This window comes from Alexandromys fortis, unplaced genomic scaffold, assembly GCF_014885135.2.
Source record: "Alexandromys fortis isolate MF-2015 unplaced genomic scaffold, M_Fortis_MF-2015_v1.1 scaffold_59, whole genome shotgun sequence".
NCBI classification, from domain to species: Eukaryota; Metazoa; Chordata; class Mammalia; order Rodentia; family Cricetidae; genus Alexandromys; species Alexandromys fortis.
This window is the reverse complement of record NW_026067943.1, coordinates 10,035,412-10,058,470: the sequence shown is the minus strand read 5'-3', so window position 1 is coordinate 10,058,470 and position 23,059 is coordinate 10,035,412. Positions and strand designations below refer to the sequence as shown.

Genomic DNA, 23,059 nt, shown 5'->3' with positions numbered 1-23,059 from the left:
CCTCTTGTGGCTCTCCCATGCATCAGCTGCTCCCTAAGGCCTATTTCACTGGGTCCCCCAACTGACTTGTGAACCACTTATATTTGGCTTTACAGAAAGAAAGCCAAGGTCAGCTGTCAGGGGTGCATGGGGGGTAGTTAAAGGACAAGCTCTTGGGAAGAGAAAAGAGCATCAGGGAGCTTATAGGTGGGAGAGGTGGACGAGGGGACCAGCTGAGGAGAAGCCCTTTCCTGTCTCCTTCTGCCAGCTTATCAGCCTCCCTCAGGTACTACTTTGAGGTGCTGCACAAACAGAATGATGAGGGCACCGATCATGTGGAGATTGCGGTGAGTGACATCATCCCATCCCCCGACCCCCTCCTCCCCGCACCCCACACGCCTTTCCCAGCATTCCCTTCCCCATAGCTCTTGAACGCTGTCCCAAATCCAGTGTCCTCCAACGTCTGTGCCCTTCCTCTAATTCTAGTGGAGACGGAATGACCCTGGAGCCAAGTTCACCATCATTGACTCTCCCTCCTTGTCCCTCTTCACAAGTGAGTAGGCTCTGCCTGCCTGGAAGCACATGGCACTCCATTCAGGAGGATGTGGCCCAGGGTGAGGTTGGAGGGGCGGAGAGAAGCTCTGCTACTTAGAACACGTGTATGAAGAAGGCCTGGAGAGGATAAAAGCTCGAGGCTCCTTTCAGTTAGGGGGCCTTTACTCTCTAGGGTCAGAAGTTCGTTTAAGAACGTGCTAGACACAGATGTGGTGGTTTCAGATTTGTTGGTTTGGGTTTTTGAAACAGGGTTCTCTCTGTGTAGCCTTGGCAGTCCTGGAACTCCGAGATCTGCCTGTACTAGGGAGGCTGCGGCAGGAGGATCACATATTCAAGGCTATCATATGGAAACTTAAAGATAGACACAGAACGAGAAATATGTTCAGAGTACAATATATGTGTATCTAAAAAAATTAAATATAAAAAAAGAAAAAGGAATAATACAAAGAGAACCTGCTGGAGCCCTCATCTCTGAAAAATGCCCTTGCCCATCCATGCCTATCATTTTGAATAAAACTACAGGGGACCCTGGGACCACGGGGCTCACTTGAGGTTGACAGTTGATGGACAGCAGACTCGGCATGTTGTACGTGTTTATTTGTGCATACATTTACATATGGATGTGTATATATGAGTGTCACAATAATAATCAAAGACAAAGACAAAGAGGGTATCAATTTGAAAGTGGAGGTCTTGGGAGGGCCTGAAGGGAGAAACAGGAAGGGAGAAAGCAATGTAATTCTACTATAATTAAACATGTATTTATAATTAAAAATACATGTGGTAGTGGCACATGACTTTAATCCCAGCACTCAGGAGGCAGAGGCAGAGGCAGAGGCAAGAGAAGCCCTGTGAGTTCGAGGCCAGCCTGGTCTCCAGAGCTGCTGGGTACCAGCTCCAGCAGAGGTCAGGACTTTGAGAAGAGTGGATGTAGCAGGTGATATAAAGAAGCTGCACCAGACAGCAATTTGAATCTTTTTCTGAGCCTCTAGGAATATATTATTTATCACTGCACTTGGGAGGCCACCTACAGGAGAGAATATGTGTATATCTCTCTCTTCCCAGGGCCACATAGTTTATTTTTATATCTTACAATATTGATCTATATTTGCATTTCAAAAATATCTAATATGTCACTATTTTCTCAACATGAATAAACACATCCTAAAATCATAAAAATAATTGTAATCATAAAATCCAATGATCACAGATCCAGGAGCAAGTAAACAAAATTTAACTAAGCAGAGGAGGAGAGGCCTATAATATTTCCTCATGGCTAGATAGCTTAGAATCTAAAAGGGTGATTTTTAACTTGTAATAAGCAAAGCAAAAATTTTTATCAAATTATACTATAATCTATATTAAAAATTTATATATGTCCTTATTTATATAGCAAATATAATTTCTACAATACTCTTTATTTTTATAATCTCTTAATGATTAACTTACAGTGTAAAATCATATCCTTTTGTCTTGACTTTTAGTATTTAAATTTGCATTTTATATTTATAAAAGCATTAATACCTTCACTACAAAGTAAGCAGAAAATGTTCCCAAATTCATCTGTGATTTTGTTCTTTCCCCTTCTCTGGAGACTAGCTAGAACATCCTGCTCAGCCATTTCACCCATACTGATACTTTTAAATGTGTTATTTTTTTAAAAAAAAATAAAACATTTATTTATTTATTATGTATACAATATTCTGTCTGTGTGTATGCCTGCAGGCCAGAAGAGGGCACCAGATGCCATTAAAGATGGTTGTGAGCCACCATGTGGTTGCTGGGAATTGAACTCAGGACCTTTGGAAGAGCAGGCAATGCTCTTAACCTCTGAGCCATCTCTCCAGCCCCTGTTATTTTTTTTTAATAAGTTTATTTATCTTATTCCCTTTTCCAAGCCATCTCAGACCATTTATATTTTGAGGACAAAGGGAAACAAGTCAGTAAATCTAGAGACCACTGTACAAATGATTTCATTTTTATGTACTAAATCTCACGGAGGAAGTGGGGTGGTCTCCACTCAACCAGAAACCGGAACTCCATCCCGCAGCGTGCAGTCTCTTTAGCTGATGCTGAGTGGCACCGCCACAGAGCCAGCTCCAGGAAGCCAGGAATGTTATGCAGAGAAACCCTGTTTCAAAATTAAAAAAAGTATGTTATTTTTAAAAAGGTTGACAAATAGAGCCAGTCTTTTTGTACTATGGCTCTTACTCAGTCAAGACCACAAACAGAAATTATCATCTACTTATTTTTTTCCCTAAGACAGAGTTTCTTTATGTAGCTCTCGCTGTCCTGGAACTCAGTGGCCTCGAACTCAGAGATTCACCTGCCTCTGACTCCTGAGTGCTGAGATTAAAGGTGTGCGCCCCCACAGCCCAGCTCAAAACTGTCGTCTTCTTTAAATTTGCAGAATGTGAACTTTTTGGTTCTTTTCACTGTTTTTCATTGTCTTGGCATGACTGGTACTCCAAGGCCCCACTAAAAAGTAAAAATGACTATGCTTGGTGGTACACCCTATAATCTCAGCACTCAGGAAGCTGATGTAAGAGGATCTTGAGTTTAAGGCCAACATGCACTACACATCAAGTCTCTGGCTCAAGAAAAAAAATTGAAAACAAATAAAAATGTTGAGCCAGGTGGTAGTGGCGCACATCTTTAATCCCAGCATTTGGGAGTCCGAGGCACACAGATCTCTTAAGTTCAAGGCCAACCTGGTCACCAGAGTGAGTTTCAGGAAACTCTTGTCTCAAAAAACCACCACCACCAATAATAATAAAATAATAATAATAATAATAATTGTCAGAGCTGGGTTGTGACTTGGTAGTAGAACACTTGCCTAGCATGTACAATACCCTGGTTTTCACCCCCAGTTCAGAAAAAATTTAAAAGTAACATCTTCAGCAGGTGGTGTTCGCACACGCCTTTAATCCCAGCACTCAAGGCAGAGGCAGGTGGGTCTTTGTGAGTTCGAGGCCAGCGTGGTCTACAAAGCAGGTTCCAGGACAGTCAAGACTGTTACACAGAGAAACCCTATCTTGAAAAACAAAACAAAACAAAAAAAAATCACTTACTGCTCCTCAGAGACTGAGTTTAGTTCTCAGCATGCATATCAGGTCTGGCACAGTTAACTGTCACAACAGAGCCAAGAGATGGGATGCCCTCTTCTGGCCTTCCCAGGCATATGCCCATATGGCATGTATTCACATGGACAGACATACAAACATATAAATAAAAGTAAAAATAAGTCTTGGGCCAGATGTAGTGGCATATGCCTTTAATCTCAGCACTCAAGAGCCAGAGGTAGGCAGATCTCTGTGAGTTTAAGGCCATCCTGGTTTATATAGTGAGGTAAAGAATAGTCAGGGCTACATGGTGAGACCCTGTCTTGAGAACCAAAAACACTTATTTAGAAAGATTAAACTTTGGCTGAATATTTGATGTTGTAGAATAGGGAGCATCTTCCAGGTTTTTTTTTTTTTCAAGTAATCAATATTGTAAGTGTGTGTGTGCCAGAGAAGGCATCAGGTGTCCTGCTCTATTGCTCCTACTTGATTCCCGGAAGACAGGGTCTCTCAGTGGAACTGAAGCTACTGTTTTGGCCAGGCTGGCTGGTGAGTGGGTCCCTGGGAACTACCTATTTTTGTTCCACAGCACTGGGGCTACAGGCGACACCCAGCTTTTATGTGGATTCTGAGATTCAAAGTCATGTTTGTGAAGCAGACATGCTTACTCACTGAGGTATATCCTCAGCCCCTTGGTCAATATTTTAATTTTATAATCACCAATGCTAAAAGTACTGCTTTCAGGATATATAAGTGGTACAAACTAGAAGTTATGTTAAGGGTCATTTTGGAAATTCTTTCCTAATTCTAAGCCAAAATTCACTTAACAGCTTTTCAAAATGCTGGCATTCCTGTTTCCTATCATTGGCCTGTTATGTTTCTATAAGAGCATCAAACTTCACATGCACCTTAAAAATACCATCTTATGGGCTGGAGAGATGGCTCAGTGGTTAAGAGCACTGACTGTTCTTCCAGAGGTCCTGAGTTCGATTCCCAGCAACCACATGGTGGCTGACAACCATCTGTAATGAGATCTGGTGCCCTCTTCTGGCGTGTGGGTATACACGGAGGCAGACTGTTGTATACATAATAAATAAATAAATAAATCTTAAAAAAAATACCATCTTATAGCATACAAAAGTCTTGAACCCAAGCCATGCTGTTTCAGGAATTGCCCACTGGCATTGCTAGGTGCGTGACTGAGTGCATTATTGTATGAACCAAGGCTACAACACCTCCCCCTTTTGTCTAAATAAGAGGGTTCTAAACCTAAAACAAAACTATACAACAAGTATAGCTCAGTTGGTAGAGCTTGAGACTCTTAATGTCAGAGTCGTGGGTTTGAGCCCCAGGCAAGAGTGGTTTCTTGCCCAAACAACTAGCTTGTCACATTGAAGGCAAATTCCATAATGAGTTTCTTTAGTGCCCATCAGCCTCTCTAAAGTAATTGGTACTGCCAGAAGCAGACATGTCTCACTGCTGAGAAAAGTCTAAGTTCTTAAAACATTTTAAATGCCATATTCTGTAGGTCTTAGAAAGGTTTAAAGAATACCTATCCATCTGAAATATATCTCTGACATCTAGAAAACCTAACATGACTACAGTTTGACTATTATAGATGACTATCTATTAATCCATAATTTTAATTATATATTACATTTTAAAATGAGCTGTATAAACATAATATCTTAAAGTATTAATATACATATAACAAATTTGTCCTTAAATTTGTATCAGTAAATCAAAGACCATACCAATGTAAAGTATTCATTCAGTGTAAACTTTTATTTCTTTAGGAAGACCTTGACTGTGACTATTAACCATTTATAATCAACCTCCTTTAAATGAAAACAAATGTTTATAAAAAATCATTTTTGAAATTTGGTTGTTGTTTTTACCAAACTGCATTTTGCTAATTGGGGGTGCTGTCAATCAGGTCTTTTATCGGGTATCCTGTGTGGTTGGTCCACCTCATCCAGCAGTCCTGAAGCTGTCATGGATGTTGGACCAACTGGGCCATCGCTTCAGGGGGTCTTGTTTGATCAAACCATATTAGTTAGTTGGTAAGGAATCCACAGCTTTTTATCCTCTGTAGAAACAAAAGCAGAACCTGTTTTCCAAACTAACATGTCTTTAGATTTAAATTTTGAAATCAATATACCTTATATATATACCAACATATATATATATTAGCAGTTGGTATAGATTAGCAGCCTGTACAATGAAATGTCTCTCTGTAGTCAGCTCATTAATAGTGAAAAATTCAAAGAAAACACAATAAGATATATAATGTAGATTCTTTGTGTATTTTTCACTTTTATGTGCCTTTTAAAAATTTTTGGAATTTTGAGACAGTATTTCTCTGTAGCCCTGGCTGTCCTGGATCTTACTTTGTAGGCCAGGCTGCCCTTGAACTCACAGAGATTCACCTGCCTCTGCCTCCCAAGTGCTGGGATTAAAGTCGTGTGCCATCATGATTGTCTAGAATTCTTTTTTTTTCTTTTTTTAAAGCTTTCTCAGGCTTTATGTGGATATTTTTGCCAAACTTTTGGGCACCTGAAGGTCAGAAAATCAAAACAGCCAGCCACTGACTCTTACCTCTACCTTAGTCTGAAATGGTGATCCTGCCTCCAGAAATCCCAGGATGAGACTGTGTCTGAGAGCTGTCTCTTCCCATTTTATAATCCTCTCTAGGGCTGGGGATTAAAGGTGTGCACCACTACCACCTGGTTTCTATGGCAGACTAGTGTGGCTACTGGGATTAAAGGTGTGTGTCCCCACTGCCTGGTCAGTCAGGCTGACCAGTGGGGCTGTTTTACTCTAATCTTCAGGCAAGCTTTATTTATTAAAATACAAATGAAATATCACTACAGCCACGAGGCTGTAGCTTACTGGTAATGTTCTGGCATATTTTTCCTTTGATACCTACATGGTGTCTCTTTGACTCCACCTACTTTCTCTATATATCTCTGTTCAGATTTCCTGCCTGGCTTTACTCTGCTAAGCCATTGGCTAAAACACTTTTATTCATCAACCAATAAAAGCAACACATATACAGAAGGACTTCCCACATCAGTAAAGCATTTTGAGGAGGAAAGGTGTCTTTTTCTAGTCTATGCAAAATCATGATATGCTCTGGCCATGAGGTGAAGCAGGTTCACAGGGAGCCAGCTAAACCCACAAGTTTTGGGGCATCCAAGGGCAAGGGCTCAGGCAGGGGCTCGGGCACAGCTTAGACTTTACCTGCAGGAATGCAGAGGCTGTGCCCGAGCTCCTCCACCTGTCCATCAAAGCACACTCGATTCTGTGAGGTCCAACAGCGTCTTCTGTTCTCTTCTCCCTGGGCACAGATGAGACCACCCTAAGGATGGATGAGGTGGGCCACATCCCACAGACAGCAGCCAGTCACGTGAGCTCCTCCAACACTCCTCCCAGGGATGAGCAGCCACCAGCTGACATGCTGCGGCCTGACCCTCGGGACACCCTCTATCGAGGTAAGTCCTTGGTGAGGGTCTGCACGAGCCAGGTTCTCTCTGTTGATGGACAAGATGCAGGAGACCTGTGTACTCTGTCGTTGGCCCAAAGTCACAAAATCTTTTGCCCTTTGAAGTGTAAAACGTAGCATACAGACCAAAATTGCAGGAGTAGTTCTGTCTGACTTATGATTCTACAAATCATAGAGTGATTGTCTATCCCCCACCCCAGACCAGAAATGGAATGAGAGTCCAGATGTCCCTGCACAGTCCTCTCTGGCCACAAATGCCGGCCTGTGCTGAGGACAGAATCTGGGACCTTGAGCTGAGTGATCATGTGCCCTGCCACGGAGCGCACCTCCAGCTGGTCGTGTTCACATCTTAAAAGCTGACAGTGGGGGGCTGGAGAGATGGCTCAGTGGTTAAGAGCATTGCCTGCTCTTCCAAAGGTCCTGAGTTCGATTCCCAGCAACCACATGGTGGCTCACAACCATCTGTAATGGGGTCTGGTGCCCTCTTCTGGCCTGCAGGCATACACACAGATGGAATATTGTATACATAATAAATAAATATTTAAAAAAAAAAGCTGACAGTGTTCCCCATTTCTTCCCTTTGAAATAGAAAGTGGCGGCCAGATGTGTCACCTTTCTACAGTCCCAGCAGTCAGGAGGAGGAGGCAGGAAGATCCTGAGCTTGTGACCATGGCAGACCCTGTCTCAGAAAAACGAAACCAAAGAATAGCGAAAGCTGGCCCGTGGGAGGAAGGGAGGAAATCTAGTTGATGGGAGTGTGCTGAGGTGGAGCCTCATGGCCCCTGGAGTGTCACTGGACAGTTATCCAATTGTACCGACCCTGCCCCCACCACTGAAGAGTAGTGGCAGCCTCAGCTGATAGACATGGATTGGCACCACAGTTGTCACCATGACTACAGTTGGAGGCTGCTCTGGTGGAAGACGTCAGGTCTCTCCCACCAAGAAGCCTTTGCGGTCCTAAGAAATTTGTGCTCACACTTCCACACACACTCCAATCTTCTTCCCTTCTGTTCTCAGTGCCTCTGATCCCCAAGTCCCATCTGCGCCATGTCCTGCCTGATTGTCCCTACAAACCCAGCTACCTGGTAGACGGGCTTCCGCTACAGCGCTATCAAGGCCTCCGCTTTGTAAGTTGTGCCCCTAGACCAGGGAGGACAGGGGGAAGGCTTGCTGCCTGTGGCTGGGGTGCAGGGGATGAGAGACGGGCTAAAGCTGACTCTGTGCCTCCTGTGCCCAAGCCAGCAGACAGGATGGTCTCTCATTCCTGGATGTGCTTACTAGGGTGGACTGTCCTGCAGAACCTGCAGATAGATGCCCTGCCTTCGAATCTGTCTCTCCCCCAGTTCTTTAGCCTGGTGACTCTGCTCCAAGGGCCACATAAACCCTGTCCTGTCTGCTCAGTCCAGCAACTGGGTAGCCAGTGACATTTTAAACTCACTGATAAGATGCTTGAGATAATGTACTAGATGTGGGTGGTGGCTTTATCTGTGTGGAGAGTGGAGGAGCTGAAAGAACGTGAACCACCTAGAGATAAAGATGGAGCACGGGGGGGGGGGGGGGGGGGAGGGGGGGGGGGTGGGGGGGGGGGGGGGGGGGGGGGGGGGGGGGGGGGGGGGGGCAAGAAGGAAGTGGTCAAGTGTCGTAGTCAGGCCAGGGAGTGTGGGCCATGATTGAGGACATTCTTGTAGTGGTGAGCTTAGGCTGTGTTTAAGGGGCAAAGGGAATGGAGTGTAGGAAGGGCTCAGTGCTGAGAGAGTTAGTGGATAAAGACAGGCTCCAGAATGGAAGGAGGGGATCTGGTGGCAAAAGGAAGAGGGAATGGTCTTGGTGACAACCAAGGGAGACAGATGGCCCAGGGAACCCAAAAGATCAGGCATGAGAACGCTGGAGTCTGGACTGCATAGTTGGATGTGACGTTCAACTCCGTAGCAGCCTTTCCCCATCCAGTGCGGCTCATTCTAGGCTGGTTCCTTCCCAGGATTCTCCCCCTCTCACGCCTATGTCTCCTCTGCTTTCAGGTTCATCTGTCCTTTGTTTATCCCAATGACTATACCCGTCTGAGCCACATGGAGACCCACAATAAATGCTTCTACCATGAAAGTGCCTACGACCAGGACAGGTGTGTGGCGCTGAATGGGAAAAGTGGAGGTTCTTTCAGGGGCTCTGTAGGAGTCAAGAGACTGCCTAGGCTGGAGGGGCCCCTTCACACTGAGGAGTTCTGGGCCCCCCTCACATGCACCTGTGTGGATGTACCCTTGCATAACAGACTGTCCCAGCTCCTTTCTCCACTCCTGCCCAGGTAGAACCTGTAAGGAATCTGGTGTGTGTACACATGTCTCTTCCTCCTACAGGTCCAGCTTCCAGGAGTATATCAAGATAGACAAGCCAGACAAAGAGGGCCTGGAGCAGCCAGGTACAGAGGCGAATGTGGCTAAGGCTGCCAGGGTGCACCAAGCTGCAAGTGGCGGTGGTCTCTTTCTAGGGAACATTCTAATATAGCCTTGCACGGGGAGTTTGGCATGCAAATCCTCCTGATCAGTCCCTCATCACAATCCAGGGAGGAGGAGCTTAGCATGCAAATCTTCCTGATCAATCCCTCATCACAATCCAGGAAAGCATGCTCTAGAGAGACCCTGTGTTGCTGTGGCCTTCCTTCATGAGAGACCAGGGATGGCTGAGGTCACTTGTTGAGTCCTAAATGGTGCTGGTGCTTGAGGTGTTTTATATCACTCGGCCCACAACCTTTAAGAGGTTGGGGTTTGTTTGTTTTAAACTTTTATTTATTTGCATATGTGCTTTTTTTTTTTAAGACAAACTCATTCCGGCATTCAGGATAGCCTGGAACTTGCTGTGTAGACCAGGCTAGACTCAACTTTGCTACAATCCTCCTGTCTCTACCTTCCAAGTGTTGTGATTACAGGCATGCACACCTCCATACTGCCCATCAGCCTTCATGTACATAGCAAAACTGGGGTGACGGAGGTGGAGTAACTTGTGCAGGGCCACCCAGCAAACGACCCCCACCTGGACCCCCTTGGTAATGTCACATGTGTAACCATCTGCTGCTTGTGTCTTTTGGGAAGAATAGAAACCTCCTGAAATGAGGACTCATTCTTGACAGGTTTTGAGGATGGCCTTCTAGAAGAATCCCAGTATGAAGATGTAGCAGAGGAGATCCCCGCCTCCCGAGACGAGGATGCGGGGACTCTAGGGAGGAAACCACAGACTACTTCCACCCCAGGGCTGGGCGTCACTGACTACCACCTTAGAAAACTCTTGGCTCATCCGCAGAGCGGCCCACTGGTGCCTTTTCCCAAACACAACTCTACACCTCCCCTTCCAACAAGGGCAAGTGACATCCAGGACCAGCAGCCAGAGAAAAGGAAGGGGAAAAGTAGCCCTGTGCCCAACCAAGATGTGTCTCATTCTGACAAGGGGACCCTGAAGAACCTGCCTCTCATTCCGAGAGCCCGACCCACTGGGGACAGTCCCAGGAAGACTCTGGAGCAGTCTCAGTGGCTGAATCAAGTGGAATCTTTTATTGCTGAGCAGAGACGGGCTGACAGGCTGGAGCCCCAGGCTCCCGCTCCCAGCAGGGGCTGGCATGGGGAGGAGGAAGTGGTGGTAGCCGCGGGCCAGGAAGGAGAAGTGGAGGAAGAGGAAGAGGGAGAAGAAGAGGAGGAAGACATGAGCGAGGCGTTCGAATATGTACCTGTGTTTGACCCGGTGGTAAACTGGGACCAGACCTTTAGTGCTCAGAACCTCGACTTCCAAGCCCTGAGGACTGACTGGATTGATCTGAGCTGTAACACATCTGGCAACCTGCTGCTTCCAGAGCAGGAGGCCCTGGAAGTCACACGGGTCTTCCTGAGAAAGCTCAGCCAGAGGACCCGGGGGTAAGGTAAAGGGCTCCCCTGGGGCTGGGGCGAGGGTAGACAGCAGCCGCTGCCCTCGGGGAGCCCCGACCTGCGGGCTGAAAGCAGGATTCCTGCTGCAGGAGTAGCAAACCTTTGCTGGTATTCTGGGGTGTGAGAAAGTTTGTGCGGCTTCACCCTGACTGTAGCTGAGGACTAGCAAGGCTTGGTAGACTGGCATCTGCCCTCTGAGAGGGGGCTTGGGAACAGAGAAACAAGCAAAGCAGGCTGAAAACGTAAGTCACAGCCTCAGATGGAGCTTAGAGGGCGTGGCTAAATTTCTTTTACATGCCAACCACCCTTTCCCCCCCCCCCCCCCCCCCCCCCCCCCCCCCCCCCCCCCCCCCGTTATACCCTCTCTTACTTCATATGTTCATTTGTTTAATCAATCAAGATCTTCTCAGAGAAAAGTCGCAGGCTTTTAAGCTCAGTATGCTGGCGTGTGCAAGCTTGCTGGCTTTACACGTACCTTCACATCAGAGTTCAGCGGTCACTAGTGTCTAATAACTCCTGAGCATTTCCATTCCCTTGCGTTAGCTTGGGTTCCTGTACCCACACCCATTTGTCTACTAAGCTATGGCCCCAGCCTTTTCTTCTCTTTCTTTTTGAAATAGGGTCCTAATGAGTTACTGAGGCTGGCCTTGAATTCGTGGTGTAGCTCAGCCTGGAACTTGAGGTCCTCTTGCCTCAGCCCCCAGAGGAGCTGGGGTTCTAGATCTGTGTCTCAAGGCTTGAGGACAGGGAAAGGAGAGGAGAGGAAAATGTTTTCCCGGCTAGTTATTTTTAAATGGTTCTCTCCCACCATGGTTATTTTGTGTGCTGTAAAACAGAGCTAGCCCACCTGTCCAAGTGCATCCTATACCCACGACTGTCTCACCTCTATTTTCCCCATTCTCCCCAGGCTCGGGTAACCACTGTTCTACTCTGTGCTTCCGTGGGTAGCTTTTTTGCTTCTATGTATAAATGAGGACATGTGGTATTTGTCTTTCTGTGCCTGAGTCATTTGTCCTACCATTCCATCCATGTTGCTGTGGAAGGATTCTGCTGTTTATAGCTAGATACTATTCCATCTTTTATATAAATCAATGCTGTTTACTCATTCAGTTATGGTAAACACTTTGGTTCAACATTTTGACGATTGTAACGAGAGCTGCCGTGCACACATGAGAGCAGAAGCCTTTAACAGACCAATTTCAGTTCCTTTGGGTAGTGGGGTAGCTGGATGAGATGGGAGCTGTAGTTGTAGTTTTTTGAGGAGCCTCCGTGACTTTTTTCTTTAGTAAGCTACACTAACTTATGCTCCCACCAGCGTGTGAGAGGGTCACCCGTGGTCTATCTGCATCGTTCATTTTATTTTAGTCATCTTGACAGCTGTCAATCATGCTGGGATGAAATGGTATCATTTTGATCTTACCCTGATGATTAACAATACTGAATATTTTTTCACATACTTGTTAACCATTTTTTAAAAATTTATTTATTTTATCTTATATGTATGAGTATTTTGTCTGCATATTTGTGAGCACTTTGTGTATGTTCCTAGTGCCCTAAGAGGCCAGAAGAGGGTGCTAGATCTTCTTGAACTGGAGTCGGTTATGGTTGTGAGCCACCCTGTGGGCACTGGGAAGCAAACCCGGATCCTCTGGAAGAACAAGCGCTGTGAATCACCAAGCCATCTTTCTAGGCCATCTACTCCCTGCCCCTCCCCCCTCTTGATCTTGTTTGGTTTAGGGTTTGTTGTTATTGTTTGACATAGCATCTCTGTGTTGCCTAGACCAGCCTTGGTTTGTTTTTGTTGTTGTTTGGTTGGTTTTGGTGGCCCTCCTGTGCCCTCTTTCTAAGTGCTAGGGTTACAGACCTGTGCTACCATGCCTGACTTTATGTTTTTGTATGTGGCCTTGACTGGTCTGGAACTTACTATTTGGATGGAGCTAGCCTTGGACTCACAAGCAGAACTCTTGTTGCTGTCTCCCAAAGTCTGGACTTATAGACATATACCTGGCTTTTGGTGTTTTTTTTTTTTTATTTTGTTTTGTTTTGTTTTGAGATGAAGCCTTGAGCCTGCATGGACCTGGAATATAGGTCATGCCTCAGTGTTTATTTTACTATCTTTTAAAAGGTATCTCTCTGTTTCCAGAGAGAGAGAGAGATAGCTCAGTGGGTAAGAACATTTACCATGAAAACTTTAGGGCCTGAGTTCAAATTCCCACATAACAGCCTAGCTCGGCATTCTGTGCCTGTAATTCCAGCGGTGGTGGTGGGGGCGGGGAGACAGGCAGAGCTGGTGCTTGCTCTAGTTTGACAGAGCCTTAATTGTTCATTTTGCCTTTCTGTTGCCTGTGCTTTGAGGCTCATTCAGACAGCCTTTGCCCAGAGCACTCATTACCTGGGTGTTTTCTCTAGCGGAGCCACCAGTTCTGGTGCTAAACAGAAATGTTTGAGTTGATTTTTGAGTGGAGAGACATGTGGGCTTCGTTTTATTCTTCTGCACGTGTAGTTCCCGCTTCCAGCAGACACTGTTCCCTAGACAAGGTACGTTTCACTGCCTTTGTTGCCAGCCCGTTGGCTGGAAGTGCCTGGCTTATTTCCGGACTCACTCACTGGTGGACAGCTCTGGGCTGTTGCTGTTTCAGGTACCAGGTGTTGGGTGAGTGTGCTTAGAATTGTAGCAGCCTCCTGGTGGGTTTTCCCTTTAATCAGTATGATGTGATTCTGACTATTTTGGTTTGAAGTTTATGTTTTTAGATATTATAGCAACACCTGTTTTCTAGGTCATTTGTTTGGAACACCTTTGCCCTCCTTTCACCCTAAGGTGGTGTCTCTATTTGATGGAGAGGTGTGTTCTTGGAAGCAACAAATAGACGAATCCTCTTTCGTTTTGTTTATTTCCGAGACAGGGTTTCTCTGTAGCTTTGGAGCCTGTCCTGAAACTAGCTCTTGTAGACCAGGTTGGCCTGCCTCTGCCTTGGAGTGCTGGGATTAAAGGCGACTGCCTGGCTTTTTTTTTTTTTCTGTTTTTTTTTTTTTTAAAGATTCATTTAAAAGGTTTTTTACCCTTATTTTTATTTTATGTGTATGGTTCTTTTGCCTGCACATATGGCTGTGTACCACATGTGTACAGTGCCTGCAGAATCCAGAAGAGGGCGTTTGGTCCCCTGTGGCTGGCTTTACAGATGCTTATGAGTTGTTGTGTGGGTGCTGGAATCCAGCACAGGTCCTTTGGAAGAGTAGCCAGTAGTCTTAACCGCTGAGTCATCTCTCCTGATCCAAGATTTACTTTTAGTGTGTGTATATGGGGGGAGGGTGTCTGTGGGAAGGGCTTGTGCATGTGTGAGTGTAGATGCCCTCAGTGTTTAGGGGAGCCTGTCAGATCCCCTGGAGCTGGACGACTGTCAGCCAGCTGATATGTGTGCCAGAAACCCAACTCGGGTTCTCTGAAAGAACGGCAAACACTCTTTGCCATTGAGCTATCTTTCAAGTCCCTGGATCCATTTGTTTGTTTGTTTTTGTTGTTGGTTTTTTTGTTTTGTTTTGTTTTGAGACAGGGTTTCTCTCTGTAGCCCTGACTGTCCTAGAACTCTCTCTGTAGACCAGGCTGGCCTTGAACTCACAGAGATCCACCAGCCTCTGCCTCCCGAGTGCTGGGTTTAAATCACTGCCACCTTCTTTTTTTTTTTTTTTTTTTTTCTTAATGTGGGTCAATTTCCCAAGGAATCTGACACAAGATCCCTTATATTGAGTCTTAGAGCTATAAAAGGCCTTGAAAATCATCCTCATTTGAAGATGAAGGAGGGAGTCTTAGGGCAGCTGTGTATCTTGTATGAGCCTCTACAGCTAAACAATGGCAGAGCAAAGTCAAAACTAGGATCTGACAACTGAGCCTGCAGGCTTTGACCACACACCCTCTGCTCACTCTGGCGGTCCTCTGTATCTCAGGAGATACCAGCTGCAGCGCATTGTGAATGTGGAGAAGCGCCAGGACCGGCTGCGAGGAGGGCGCTACCTCCTGGAGCTTGAACTGCTGGAAGGCCAGCGCCTGGTGCGCCTCTCCGAGTACGTGTCCACTCGAGGCTGGCGGGGAGGTGACAACATTGACGGAGAGGACACAGAAACCCGGAACCTGCAGGGCTTGGTCTGGAACCCACATCGTCGCCGCAGACATGTACTCAGTGTCCAGGATCCAGAGCCAAAGCTGTGCTGGCCGCAAGGTTTCTCCTGGAACCATCGGGCTGTGGTCCACTTTATCGTGCCTGGTAAGCGTTACCAGATTGGGGGTCTTGGTGATCACCCTGAGCACTGGGCCTGTTTTCTTGATTTGATCTCCCAAGGATTTGTGAGTGAAGCCTTTGAGGAACTAGGATCCACAAGGGAGAACAGATTGAGCTGTTGTGTAGAACTGAGATCTCAAAGCCACTGCTTTCTGCCATGCTGGCTCTCCATGTTGGGTGTGAACACCAATTTGGGTTGTTGTTGTTGTTGAAGAAATAAGAGTGAGGGTATTATATGGAATAGGTTTTATTTCGATTATTTTTTGTGGTGCTGGAGATCAAATCCAGGTCCTGGCACTTGCTAAGCAAGGCACAGAGCCACACCTCCAGCCCTAGAGTCGCCTTTAGGATGAGGAGGGAAACCATGAGACAGTGTAAGGATGAAGAACAAGAGACAAAAGTGTGAGTAAGATGGGTAGAGAACAGGTCTGTTAAAACTGGGCAGCGTTGCTGTCGTGAGGCCCACCCAAGGCTGTCTCCCAGTTTGCCTGGGAGGTGTTCAGGGAGCTATAGAAGGCCCGTGCGCTGGCCCTCAGGTCCTTGTGCTTCATGCTAACGATTCCTATAGTTGCATTATCTCCTGGCCGAGGTAGATGGGACGTTTGCCTTTCCCTAACTCTGCCATTTTCTCCCTGCGTGACCTCCCTGCATAGTGAAGAACCAGGCTCGCTGGGTGCAGCAGTTCATCAGAGATATGGAGGGCCTGTCCCAAGTCACTGGCGACCCTCATTTCAACATCATTATCACAGACTATAGCAGTGAGGACATGGATGTGGAGATGGCTCTGAAGAGATCCAGGCTGCGGAGGTGAGGAAGACCTCTGGCTGCGGCTGCCTTGCCCCCTTGCCAGCATCCCAGGACTACCGGTCAGGGCAGAACCAGAAGTGGCAGCCAGCTTCCCTGAGTCCTTACACCCCTGTCCACAACCCAGGAGCAGCTACTGTCTCTGTTTTATGCCTCCCAACTTCCTTCAGGGACCCTACAGCTGAATCCTCACACTTGGCCCCTCCTTCCCTTCCTGCAGCTACCAGTACCAGAAGCTGAGCGGAAACTTCGAGCGCTCCGCTGGACTGCAGGCTGGCATAGATCTGGTGAAGGTAATGGGCCTCAGGGACGCTTGGGAAGGTGATCGAGTCAGGAGACAGAGAGACACTGGGAAGGTAGTCAGCTCCTTAGGAGAAAAGGGATTGGGTCACAGGACTGTGCTTGTCACTGTCCATTCCTGTAACAAGATAACCTGAGTGTCCTCCTTCGCTTTCTGTTGCTATGCTAAACACCATGGCCAAGAGCAACTTGGGGAGGAAAGGGTTTAGTTGGTTCACGCGTCCCGGTCCCAGTGGATCACTGAGGGAGGGCAGGGCAGGGACCCAGGCAGGGCCTACTGGCTTGCTCTTCATATCTTGCTCAACTTTCTTTCTTTTCACTTTAATTTTGTGAGCCGCCCTGTGGGTGCTGGGAGTCAAGCCCAGACCCCTGGAAGAGCAGCCAGTTCTCTTCACCTCTCAGAGCCACCTCTCCAGTCTCCATCTTGTTTTCTCACACGGGGTGGCACCACCCACATGGTCTGGACCCTCCCGTGTCAATCATGAATCAAAGTGCCCCATAGACTTGTCTGCATGTCAGTCTGATGGAGACATAATTGAAGTTCTTCTTCCTAGATGACCCTAGCTTGTGTCAAGTTGATAAAAAAAAATTAGCTCACTGCATTAAATTAAGATTTGTTTGTTAGTTATTTGTGGTATTGGGAATTGCACTGGGCCTTGTGCGTGCTAGGCAAGCACTCCACCACCCAAAGGTTCGTTTGGGTCATGGGTTTAATCAATGATCACTTTGCCCCATGGCAGCCAAAAAGTGAAAGAGAAGGCTGGGCTCCCAGTACCCATGCCTCCTTGTGACTTAACCTCTTCCCACTGGGCCCCACACTGGTTTCCAGTGGCACCACAGGCTGGAAAGCAATCTTTATCACATGACCTTTGGGGGATACTTCGAAACCTTAGCAAGGAGGTGTTTTCCCAGTTGTCAGAGTCCTCAGACCCCATGAAACATGGGGCAGAAGTCAGGTATTGTGGTACGTGTCTATAATCCCAGCTCCGTTGAGGCTAAAGACTGCGGGAGCTTGACTTGAGGCCACCTGGACTGCACAACCAATCCCAGACTAGTCTTCCGAGAGTCTGTCTCAGAAGAAAGTGGGAGAGGAGCCTGTGTTCACTGTGTGATGTAAGAACTTGGCCCTGCTAACTGGGGTTGTAGAAATCTGTCCCTCTCGTATTTAGCTTTGTGTAACCTGTCAGTCACTCCAGTAGGGAAGAGCCCGAGGAGGCCTCTAGAGCAGTGGTCACGAGCCCCTTGACAAACCTGTCTCCCAAAAAAAATTATGATTCATAATAGTATCAAAATTATAGTTATGAAGTAGCAACATCATTTTATGGTTCAGGGTCATCACAACATTAGGAACTGTATTAAAGGGTTGCAGTGTTAGGAAGGCTAAGAATCACTGCTCTAGAGAGTGGCCCTGGCTCCCGGGTCCGGTCCAGAGGTCTGCTGACCTTGCCTTCTCCATCCCCAGGATCCACACAGCATCATCTTCCTCTGTGACCTGCACATCCACTTCCCAGCAGGAATCATCGATACCATCCGCAAGCACTGTGTAGAGGGCAAGATGGCCTTTGCCCCCATGGTGATGCGGCTGCACTGTGGGGCCACCCCGCAGTGGCCTGAGGGTGAGCCTTGCCCTAGATGAGGAAGAGGAGAGAGACATCCTCTGACCTTAGTGTTTAACCCCAAGACTGGAAAAGTTTATGCCTAAGCATCAGCAGCTTCCCCACCCTATCTTCCTGTGTTCTCTGATCTCTGGAGAGACCCCGGGCAGACACAGTAGCAGGCAAAGCAGTGGCTCTTTCCCTCGTCCCCAGCTTGCATTCACCCAGCACCCAGCAAGCATTTGCTGTGGGTTGGATGCTGTGCCGGAAGGATAGGAAGGTGGAGAGAGGAAGTAGATGGGAAAACCAGCTCACAGCTGCCAGAAGGCTGCTGGGATCACATCCTAAATGCCGGGCTACAGTTAGGTTGTGACATCAGTCTACGGTCACTGCTGTGTTTGCTGAACCTCAAGCCTTGATAGGGGGATCCCCCACCTCCAGACAGTCCAGGGGCTTCCCTTAGCTGACAGTCTTTTGCCTCTGCTGCCCCAACTCTGTACCTCCAGAAGAGCCTGTGGGAACACAGCATCCAGCTCATCTCAGCAGTGCCTTGTCTGTCCACAGGCTACTGGGAGGTCAATGGATTTGGGCTGCTTGGCATCTACAAGTCAGACCTGGACAAGATCGGGGGCATGAACACCAAGGAGTTCCGAGACCGCTGGGGAGGCGAAGACTGGGAGCTACTGGACAGGTGACATATTAGCAGGGCCTTTAGGGATCTGTTGGAGGCCAGAGCCTCAGGGCTGGGAAAGTATGCTGGTCTGGGAGCTCCCGGGGGCTGGCTTCACTGACACTCGGGCTGTGTATCCAGCAGAGGGCGTGATCCATCCACTGTGAGTCACAGTCTGAGTGGGCGGTTGAGCTGCCACAGGTAAAGCAAGATGCTGAAGTTACATGGTGAATGATGCTGTTCTCAGGACCAGACAAGCCACTGGGAGCTTTCTCCCCGGCCAGGGATCATGCTTTTCCCAGACACAGCTGCCTGCAGGAGGGCCTGAAGACTGTGAGAGGACCCTGGGAGACAGGCCAAGGGTTAGGAGAGAGTGGGGAGCCAGCACAATAGGCATTGTGGGCCATTAAATGGCAACAGGATATCCAGGGGATCTGTGTTCCTGGAGGTGAGAAGGGAAGGGGCTCTGAGAAGAGTAAATAGTCTCCGAGAAGAGGGAAAGGGCTGAGCATATAGTTCATTTGTCTAGCATAAATGAGGTCTTAGGCTCAATCCCTAGTGCTAAAGAAGGAGGGGCACGTGTGTGTATGTGTGAGTACATATGCACACATTCATCACTTTTGTCATCATTGTGACAAAGTCCCTGACTAAAGCAATATTAGGGAAAGAAGAGTTGGGGGAGGATTCGTGCAGGGCCGTCATGGTAACGTTCAAAGAGATAGGAACTCCTGGCACTGGGCAGACTAGGAAGCAGAGCGAAAGAAACTTAGCCTGGGACTAAGACAGACTGAGACACATAACCCAGTGCATACCATGTGTTAGCATATACTCATACACTTGTATTCTTAGCCTGGTGTGGTAGCTGTGTTGCTAATCCCAGCACTGGGGAGACGGGAGGCAGGAAGGCTGCCACAAGTTCGAGGACAGGCTGGGTTACATAGCAAGACCTTGTCTCAATCCCCATCCCTCCCCCCCCAAAGAAAAGGAAAGGAAAAAGGAGAGAAATGGGGGGCACAGTGGGAGCAGTAGACTGGGCAGATGGCCAGCAAAGTGTTAGCAAGAAGCAGGGTTGTGTGGCCACTGGGCCGCAAGAAGGGGAGGAGCCTGTTGCAGTGAGACTGTTTCTCCCTGCATTTGCATGTGAGTCCTCTTTCCCAAAAGAAGGGGAAGGGAGAGGATGGTACCTGGAGATATGCGCCTAAGGGAGGCCTGAGAGAGACACTAAGAGGGAGAAAGAAAGCCTGTACGTGCTGGAAGGAGGAAGGGACAAGGCCAGGGGCATCAGGGACTTCCTACTTCTTGAGAGGGAGGACAAGGTGCAGCCACCAACCTCTGGGTTATTATTGGCAAATGGGGTTCATGCCCAGGGCCTCGTTCATCCCTCTCACCAAACTCCTGGGCTCGGTGCAGGTGTCTCTGTTTCTCAGAGGGGAAACCGCTCATGAAGAGTAGTTAATAACTTGCCCCTTCTCTCCTGAAAAGCTTTAAAATCAGACCCATCTTTGATTTCCCGCTGGAGGGAAGAGAACAGAAGAATACTGAAATACTGAGAATTAAAGGTGTGGTGGAGAGAGGTTCAGAGAGCTTGTGTCAAATAACTCAGTCCCAGGGATCCACATCACAGTGACTCCGAAGCAGATGGGAGCCCAGTGTAGTGGTTACTGCCACACATGACCCTTCCTGCTGGGTTTGTGCTTTGATGCGGACCTCCAAAACAGTTCTTAACCCTCCCGCTGTCTCTGAGACCGGAGGAAAGAGCGGCTTCTGGTTCCATCTACTTGCTGTCCTGTTTGAAGTATAGGCCTCCCTGAAAAGGGACCCCTCCCTGGTGGCTGGGCAAATGAGAACGTTGCCTAGCCTGTGTGAGACCTTGGGTTTGAGCTCCAGCACTGTAAGAAAAAAAAAAGCCAGACCGCAACACACACCTGTAATCTGTTTTCAGGGGGCTGAGGCAGAAGGATCTTGAGTTAGAGGCCAGCCTGGGTTACTTAACACAGTGATTCCCCCTACAAAACAGCCAGATAGGAACGGGGCCTATGGGGTAGTTCTTCCAGTTCCGGGCTCCTGGTACCATAAGGCGACTGATGTAAGCTGGGAACTGTGCTGTGCACTGCAGATCCAGTGTGCACGTGTGTGTGTGTGCGCGCGCGTGTGTAATTACAGAAGATGGATGTGTTATATAGATATGCACATTTCTAAGATTATTGTCTTTTTCTAGAGAGGAGGGAGCGTGTCTCTGATAGGCAGCTTTTCCAGTCACACAGCTGTGACTGCAATCCAGGCAGGTTGGCCCCATTGCACCTGGCTTGCTTTTTGCCCCAAGGGAAGTGACCAGAGGAAGGAGGGCAGGGTCTGACAAAGATGTGGAAGGGTGGGTTCCTCAGGGCCCAGTTGCTCCTGCCTGGACGCCTGTTGCCCGGGTGCCTGTAGCGTTCCTGCTTCTGTGGGCTCACACTGCCCTCTATCCTCCAGGATCCTCCAAGCAGGCCTGGAAGTGGATCGGCTCTCCCTCAGGAACTTCTTCCATCACTTCCATTCCAAGCGAGGCATGTGGAATCGCCGCCAGATGAAGATGCCATGACCGCCATGGACAGCTGCCTACAGCTCCTTTACTTCCGGTTGACCTCGAGGAGGGACTATGAGGAACAGAAGCCTCGGCGCTCACTGACCTCTCCACCAGGAGCTGTCCCATCATGCAGGGACAAGTGCAGAGGCCCCTCTGCCACCCACTGAGTTGACAGTTGGAACAGCTGCATAGGATGGGCAGTGAGGTCCAGAAGAAAACACCCTCCTGAATAGGGTACCGTCATGAACCACAAGGGTGCATCCCCACGGCCCCGCCCTCCTCATGGGGGGTGTTGACCATGAACAAGAAACTTTAATGGGACAGATTTTATTTGGAGTGGAGACGAGCGGGGGATAATTTTTAACAGAGTGAAGACTTCTGTGTAGACCCAGCACTCACTGGGAGTGAAGCTGTGCATTGCAGCCCTCAGCCCCACTGAGGTGCTGGTCCCATGCGGAGTACCTCAGCTCCAGGCCCAGTCTGTGCCTTTCAAACACACACATCCGTCCTGGTAGTCACTGGACAGCTAGCCGGCCACCGACTGGGTATTAACCCAACTCCTACAGAGAGCGGGTTCTTCAGTGGAAACCCAACATTGGTGGCATCTTCCTACTGCAATGGGGCAGAGTGGGAACGGGTGGGCAGTGGGCCCATTCTCCCCAGTGTCTGACATATGGGCTATGTAGAACCAGCAAGGCCATGCTGGCTGAGAAATGCCCCTTCTCCTTTGGCTCTCCTGCCAGTTAAGACCTGGCGATAATAAGAGACCACCAGAGGTGACATAGGTGACCCTTAAGTCAACTTGTTAAGTGAGAATTTGGGGGGGGACTCAAGCAGGGAGAGACAAACAGAGAAGAAAATGTATACTGTAAGCTTAGCAGCCCTGTGGCCTCGCCCTCTGTGGAGAGAGCCCCAGCTTCCTGACCGACCCTGAGGAGAAGAGGCAGTGAAACCTGGCCGTCTCATAAGGGGCAGGGGGAGGTGGGGGAGGCAAGGCCATGGACAGAAGAACTGAAAATGGTTAGTTTTGGGGACAACAGCCTGTAACCTTTTCTGTCCCCTAATGTCACGTACTTATCTTGCACTAATAGTCCCAGTGCTCTGTGGCTGGGACTTCCTGCTGCTGCTGCTGCTGCTGCTGCACCAGCGGTGCATTCGATGCTGGGCATTAAACCCAGTTGGGCGGGGGGGCAGCGCCTTTCTGCTGCAAGAAAGGACTTGTGGTGTGCAGCAGAAAGGGTTCCACTCCACGGAGCCTGCCTTCCACGCTGTGAATCAAAGGCAACATTTGGAGCTGCAGGACCCACGTGGTGGGCTCTGCGAGTGCCAAGAACAGTTTGGCGTCTGCAAAGTGGTGCCCGCTGGGAACCTGCTGGGCCTTGCCTTTAAGCAGTCAGAAGGGCAGGGCAGTTCTGTCCATGGGCTGTGGCCTCTTCTCATCCCTGCTCAGGCCTTCTGCCCATTAGAAAAGGCACATAGGAAGTAGGCTAGAGCTGCAGCGGGACAGGTGGAGTGCCAGGCTTCTCTAAGGCCATGGACTCTTGGAATTGGGCTGGAAGGCCAGAGCCAGTCCCTGCAGTCCTCCTCCTCTTTCTGAGGACTGGGAACCCTCCAGGCCTTGCCCACCCTGCTCACCACCTTCCTCCCAGGTCTAGTGCCTTGTGTTTGATGTCTGTTACCTCCTTACCGTCTGCCTTAAGGGAAAGGAAGGTGCCGTGGGTGGGGAGAGGGCATTAAAGTCAGCATCTTAGAAAACAAAGGGCTGTTTTCCTGTTGCCCAGGAGCTGGGGGACAACACTGGTGACCCTCAGCTGTTTGCTCAGCGACAGCCAAGGACTGAC

At 48.4% G+C, this 23,059-nt stretch overlaps 1 protein-coding gene across 3 annotated transcripts in view; it reads left to right on the top strand.

Moving 5' to 3' along the window:
- B4galnt3 (beta-1,4-N-acetyl-galactosaminyltransferase 3) overlaps positions 1–22,771 on the top strand; it is a 104,339-nt gene extending 81,568 nt beyond the window's left edge. Inside the window, exons 8-20 of one of the 3 annotated variants that reach the window (XM_050148655.1) lie at positions 248–326; positions 466–532; positions 6,947–7,090; positions 8,119–8,228; positions 9,120–9,220; positions 9,453–9,514; positions 10,223–10,997; positions 14,952–15,268; positions 16,033–16,090; positions 16,308–16,380; positions 17,850–18,003; positions 18,547–18,673; positions 21,125–22,771. In XM_050148655.1, coding sequence (XP_050004612.1) covers positions 248–326; positions 466–532; positions 6,947–7,090; positions 8,119–8,228; positions 9,120–9,220; positions 9,453–9,514; positions 10,223–10,997; positions 14,952–15,268; positions 16,033–16,090; positions 16,308–16,380; positions 17,850–18,003; positions 18,547–18,673; positions 21,125–21,233 — 2,176 coding nt within the window. In that variant the 3' untranslated portion in view covers positions 21,234–22,771. Of the gene's footprint in view, positions 1–247; positions 327–465; positions 533–6,946; positions 7,091–8,118; positions 8,229–9,119; positions 9,221–9,452; positions 9,515–10,222; positions 10,998–14,951; positions 15,269–15,936; positions 16,091–16,307; positions 16,381–17,849; positions 18,004–18,546; positions 18,674–21,124 lie in introns of those variants that run through there. The other 2 variants (XM_050148653.1, XR_007592931.1) reach the window with 2 other exon arrangements.
- Positions 22,772–23,059: the final 288 nt, after the last annotated feature.